The sequence below is a fragment of the Dama dama genome, chromosome 23, assembly GCF_033118175.1.
Source record: "Dama dama isolate Ldn47 chromosome 23, ASM3311817v1, whole genome shotgun sequence".
NCBI lineage: Eukaryota > Metazoa > Chordata > Mammalia > Artiodactyla > Cervidae > Dama > Dama dama.
The window spans coordinates 14301583-14307582 of NC_083703.1; the positions used below are offsets into that span (position 1 = coordinate 14301583).

The 6000-nt window shown below is 41.7% G+C and overlaps 1 protein-coding gene across 1 annotated transcript in view; it reads left to right on the forward strand.

Moving 5' to 3' along the window:
• Positions 1-1654, forward strand: part of ITIH2 (inter-alpha-trypsin inhibitor heavy chain 2) — a 32705-nt gene extending 31051 nt beyond the window's left edge. The window contains exons 21-22 of the mRNA XM_061125642.1: positions 438-549; positions 1507-1654. Coding sequence (XP_060981625.1) covers positions 438-549; positions 1507-1654 — 260 coding nt within the window. The remainder of the gene's footprint in view (positions 1-437; positions 550-1506) is intronic.
• Positions 1655-6000: the final 4346 nt, after the last annotated feature.

Consider the following 6000-nt stretch of genomic DNA (forward strand, 5'->3'; position numbering starts at 1 on the left):
TGGTTGGAGGACATCAGCGGCTCCATGGACATGAGCAAACTCCAGGAGATGATGAGGGACAGGGAGGCCTGGCGTGCTGCAGTCCATGGGGTCACAAAGAGTCAGACACGACTGAGCAACTGAACAACAAATAGCATCATGAACCAACTTTGGTTTTTCGGTTTGAGCAGTGCTGTCAGGTGCTGACCTTCAGGGCATTCGCATTTACGTAGGGTCCAGCTGATCAGCCTCATTGTCTAATGACCGCAAGGTTTGCAGCATGGCTCTGCCCTCAGGAAGGACCCACACCTTTCCATCTGAATCTTTTTCCTCTCAACACATCTTTCTATCCCAGAAAGTCTGAGAGGGACCCAAATGCAGCTCGGATCACGTGACCAGCTTGCCCTTTTGTCACCCCTTGAGTTGCATTAAACAAACATCTCGACCTTGTCTCATAGGCCAGTTCATGAATGAGCCAAAGATCCATGTCTTCAACGAGCGACCGGGAAAGGACCCTGAGAAGCCAGAGGCAAGCATGGAGGTGAAGGGACAAAAGCTGGTTGTCACCAGGTAGGTCTCAGATGGGTAAGACGGGAACAGAAGGGGCTCCTGTGAGGATTGGACTCACAGGGCAAAATAGAAGAAGTAAGCCCACTAGTTGTGTTTATCTGAAGTTCAAATTTAACTGGCATCCTGTTTTTATTTATCCCCCTTTTTTTTTCTTTTGGCCATGCCCCACAGCACGTGGGGTCTTAATTCCCTCACCAGGGACAGAAACTGTGCCCCCTGTGTTAGGGTGCGAGGGAAGTCCCGACATCCTCTGTTCTTATTTGCTGAATCTGGCAGCTTCTTCCTTGCTGTGAGCTAATCTGGAGACTATACCAGCCCTAGCTGACCTTGAGAACACAGCCGCCAGCCAGTTCTCGCTGCTTCCTTGCCCTTTGCGTGCCCCATGACCAGAAAGAGGACTGGCCCTGAATCCTTGGGCCTCCCCTCTGCCAAAGTAGAAGGTGAAAAACAAGAAAAAAAGAAAGTGAATTTGCACTCCTTACCTTCCTGGGACTATATTGGTCAATCTCTATACAGGTTATTTGAATTTCTAAGGACACCCTGCTTATTCTCTGTCCTTCTAAACCAAGTCTCAGACTGTTATTTCCTATGACTCAGGGAAATGGAGAGGGGAGGGGTGTTAGCAGATACAGTGTTGCATGTGCACTCAGGCGTGTGTGACTCCTTGGACCTCATGGATGTAGCCAGACAGGCTCCTCTGTCCATGGAATTTTCCAGGCAGGGATATTGGAGTGGGTTACCATTTCCTTGGGATCTTGCCGACTGAGGGATGGAACCTGAGTCTCAGGTATCGCCTGCATTGGCAGGTGGATTCTTTACACCAAGCCAACTGGGAAGCCTAGAGATGGTGCTAGAAGGGGGCAGAATAGAGAGAGGGAGAGCGTGTGTGTCTTTTCCGGACACGCAGGCTGGCCCCGCCCTGGTCTGTTTCCTAACCTTGCTCACGCTCTCTTGCAGGGGTCTGCAGAAGGATTACCGGACGGACAGAGTGTTTGGAACGGATGTTCCCTGCTGGTTTGTGCACAACAGCGGGAAAGGCTTCATCGACGGGCACTACAAGGATTACTTTGTGCCTCAGCTCTATAGCTTCCTCAGACGGCCTTAAAAGTTTATAGCTGGGGAAATTCTCAGTAAAAAATATAGTTTTTTTTCCCCTGCCACCTTTGTAGTCATTCTTGAGTTTCAATAATCAAAACCTAACCAGACATCAAGGTGGTTGATAAAACCTATTAACACAGCTGAAGAAAATACTTTGCCAAGAAGTTTTAGGATGTTGTTGTTTGCAGATGCGAAGTTGTGTTAATTGAGGTGCAGAGGAAAGCCGCTTTGGCGAGTCAAGCCATCATCTGGACAGAGTCCTGGGTTTGGCATTTACTGGGAGGACTTCACTATGGTTGAGTGTCAGGTCCTCGGCTTTACAACTGAATATATTTTTAGGTTGTCAGTTACACAGGAAGTTAAATTATGAGGTTATCTGGTGAACTTTGAATAAGAATAGGGGAAGTCACTTATATATATATATATAAATCTGTCACCCAACCTTGCTAAGACACCTATGATGGTCCATCATGCTTAATCAAAATTCCCTCCTTGGAACTGGCCTCAAAGACCCTTTTTAGTCCAGGAAGACTGTATTAGTTAGGGTTCTCCTAAGAGAACTAGTGGGATGGCTGTATCATATATACATATATACACACACTACACACACGCATACATATACAGTTGGCCCTTGAACAATGTGGGGCTTGGGGCTGCCAAAATCCCACAAAACCCTACAGACTTTTATCTCTGTCTCAAAAACAAAGGAATTGACATCCTATGACTCACCCAAGGGCAGGAGATGGACACAGTTTGGAAAGAACCAGGACTCAAACACTAGTTCTTTTGATTCCATGTAGTGTGATCTCTAATCTGACACAAACTTCTCCCCACACTTAGTTCATTTAAAGATCTGTAAATTGAAAATATAAGTACTATATTTGGTTTTTAAAAAATCCATGCAGTTCATACCCGAGATGCTCAAGGCTCAGCTTGAAGAGCTGTTATAAGGAATTGGCTCATGTGATTATGGAGGCTGGTCCAAGTCTGATTTATTGTCATTCTGTACTTTCCTTTGCTTATAATCTTCCTTTAAATCTATTCTGAAAATGGGTATGTGTTCAAAGGCCAAAGCAATAAAATTGCACTTTAGAAAAAAATTTAAATCTACATTTTTATGAAGCTTTCTCTGCATAATTTGGCAAAAACCAGTTTTCATTTTAGAAAGTAGACAAAGCTACCTTTTTGGAGATACTCAACCAGTATTTGAGAAAGCAGGTGATTATCTTTGGACATAATTGCAAAATATGAAATGTATGTGATTATTTCTGTAACCTAAAGATAACCTCAGTGCTGAAGAGGTAAACAGTATTGCCTTTTAGTTTCATTCATCTATAAAAACTGGTCACCTATGCCACCTATGATTTTTTTTAAAAAATCTACTACATATTTTCCATTCCATTTCAAAAATATGAATCTTAAAATGCTAATATTCAACACAGACTTCAAAAGTGGGTTCTTATCATGGCTACTTTGTAAAAAATTTTTGCTCTAAAACCACTACTTTAGCTATATAAGGTTACTTCTAGCCCTAGTATTTTACATGTGCTCAGTAGTTTTAAAAATAATTATGAAAATCTTGGGGTGTAAATTTACATGCAGTGTATTTAGCAACAGAGTCCTAGCAAGAGAAAATAGATTTAAAATTGAACCCGTCATAAAAACTTTTAAAACTTATCAAAACTTCTATTAATAGCTGGTATTTTAAAATTAATTGCCTATAAAAATAATATTATTAATACTATTCATGTGACCCTCTTGAGACTAGAAAAATGCCTTCTCTATATAATTAATTTTGAATAATCAATTTTTTATTTCAAATGAAGAAACCAAATAAATGAGAATCTTTGGAAAGAAAGGAATTATGCCACTACCTCTTGACTAGTGTCTGAAAGTATATTGTGTATATTTATGAAGAAAAGCAACTTGGTAATTATCTATGTTTGTTTATTCGCTGAAGCACCTTGGAACCCATTGGTAACTGGTCAATATTTAATTTTGTATGAGGCTTGGTGGTAAAGAATCTTCCTGCCAATGCAGGTGATCCAGGAGATGCAGGTTTGATCCCTGGGTCAGGAAGATCCCCTGGAGAAGGAAATGGCAACCCGTTTCAGAACTCTTGCCTGGGAAATCCCATGGACAGAGGAGCCTGGCGGGCTACAGCCTATGGGTTCACAAATGTTGGACACAACTTAGCAACTAAACAACCACAACAGAGCTGGGGGATGACAGGGCTGTGTGTGTGCACGCTAATTTGCTTCAGTCATTCCACCTCTTTGTGACCTCATGAACTGCAGCCCACCAGGCTCCTCTGTCCATGAGATTCTCCAGGCAAGAATACTGGAGTGGGTTGCCATGCTCTCCTCCAGGGGATCTTCCCAACCCAGGGATTGAACCTGTGTCTCTTGCATCTCCTGCATCGGCAGGCAGGTTTGTTACCACTAGTGCCGCCTGAAAAGCCCAGTACAGGGCTAGTATTTGTCAGATGTATTCATCTTTCAGACAAGGTAGCCTGTCTTCAATGCTTTTCCTAAGTATCAACCTAGTTACCATTAAACCAATTAGATACCTATGTCTTATTGTCAGAACTGGAACCCTCTGAGAAAAAGCGGACACTGGGTTCAGATTATACCTGTCAAAAGTTTGTGTTGTTTAATTATTGAAAATTAAACAAGGTTTCTTAGGGTTGGAATATCAGTAATCCAAAGAAACAACTTTTTTAAAGGGGGGGAGGGGAATGAAAGTGTCTCAGTATGTAGTAAAAATGAACAATGAATCAGTAAGTTATTTTAGTACCTAAGGATATGAGGTCTTATGCAAATCCTTCTATTTCCTTTAAAGGATCACTTAATACCATAAGGGGCATCTTCTTTCCAGCCTTATCCCAACTGAAAGACATATAAATGACCCCAAAGGCCCCGTAAGAGCAAAGTAGAAGTTTACCTGGCTGCCTAGATACATAAAAATGCCTATATGCTGTAATAGTATTTTTTACTCTTTCCCTAACACTTTTTCAGGGAATTCCCTGGCGGTCCAGTAGTTTAGACTTGGCTCCTGGGGCCTGGGTTTGATTCCTGGTCAGACAAACAAAAAAACACCAAAAAAACCCACATTTTTTCACACTGACAAAATCTACATGGGTGACTTTTCCTGAAATAACCACTGTAAGAGGAAGGAAAATCAAGGATGCTTCCTTTTAATGGCATAATGATTCGATTACTCAGTTAACATTTCAGGGGCACTTCAGTCTACCTAATGGAGACCTTACAGTGAAAGCTGCCCCACATTTGAATCCTGGAACCCCATTTTACCAGAGTAGGAACCGAGGTGTATCCTGTTCTCACTGAGGGACAGCAAAGTCAGGGTGGGTTTTTAAGGAGCTATTCCAGATTAGCTCATTTCTATCAGCCAATCATTTCATTTGAGTATCAATTCATTGAACATGGTCAGTTCCTATGCTACACCCACTTTGGGCCTAATACCTGCTTCTCACCCTTTTATCTCCAGCACTCATTGCAATGGTTTACTTCTATAGGCACTTAGTAAATGTTTGTTGAATAAATGTACTCAAAGATGTCAGCAAAAACTGACAGGCAGTTAGAAGCGCATAAGGGGAGGAAACTCCCTCAGCGGCCCGGTGGTTAGGACTCAGCTCTTCCAATGCAGCAGGTTCCATCTCTGGTTGGGGAACTGAGATCCCACAAGCCACGGGGCACAGCCAAAAAAGCAAAATAAAGAAGTAATAAAATAAAAGAGGTACATAAGGGGAAATGAGCAAATAGAGCAGTGGGACCCAATGGCATTCCTAATGAAGAAACTTCAAGGAATTAAGTTTCCTAAGATACCAATAATTTGATATGACCTCAAGTTAGATTGTGAAAAAGAGTAACTTTCCAAAAACTGAGAAGCCACAAACTGAGAGAAAAATACTTTCAAAAGACCTATTTGGAATAAGACTATCATCCAAAATATATAAAAAAAACTCTTGAAACTCAACAGTAAGGAAGTGAATGATCCAACTTAAAAATGGCAGAAGACTTCACTAGACAACTCACCAAAGGAGACATACAGATGGCAAATAAACATATAGAAAAATGCTCAACATCGTACGTCATTAGGGATTGCAAATTAAAACAATGAACTACTACTACACACCTATTAGAATGGCCAAAATCATGACAATACCAAATGCACGTGAGGCTGTGGAGCAACACAGGAGCTCTCATTCATTGCCTGCAGGAATGCAGAACGGAACAGCGACTTTGGAAGTCACTCTTACCATTCAACCCAGTAACCACGCTCCTTGGTATTTATCCAAATGAGCTGAAAAGTTAACACAAAAATCTACACATG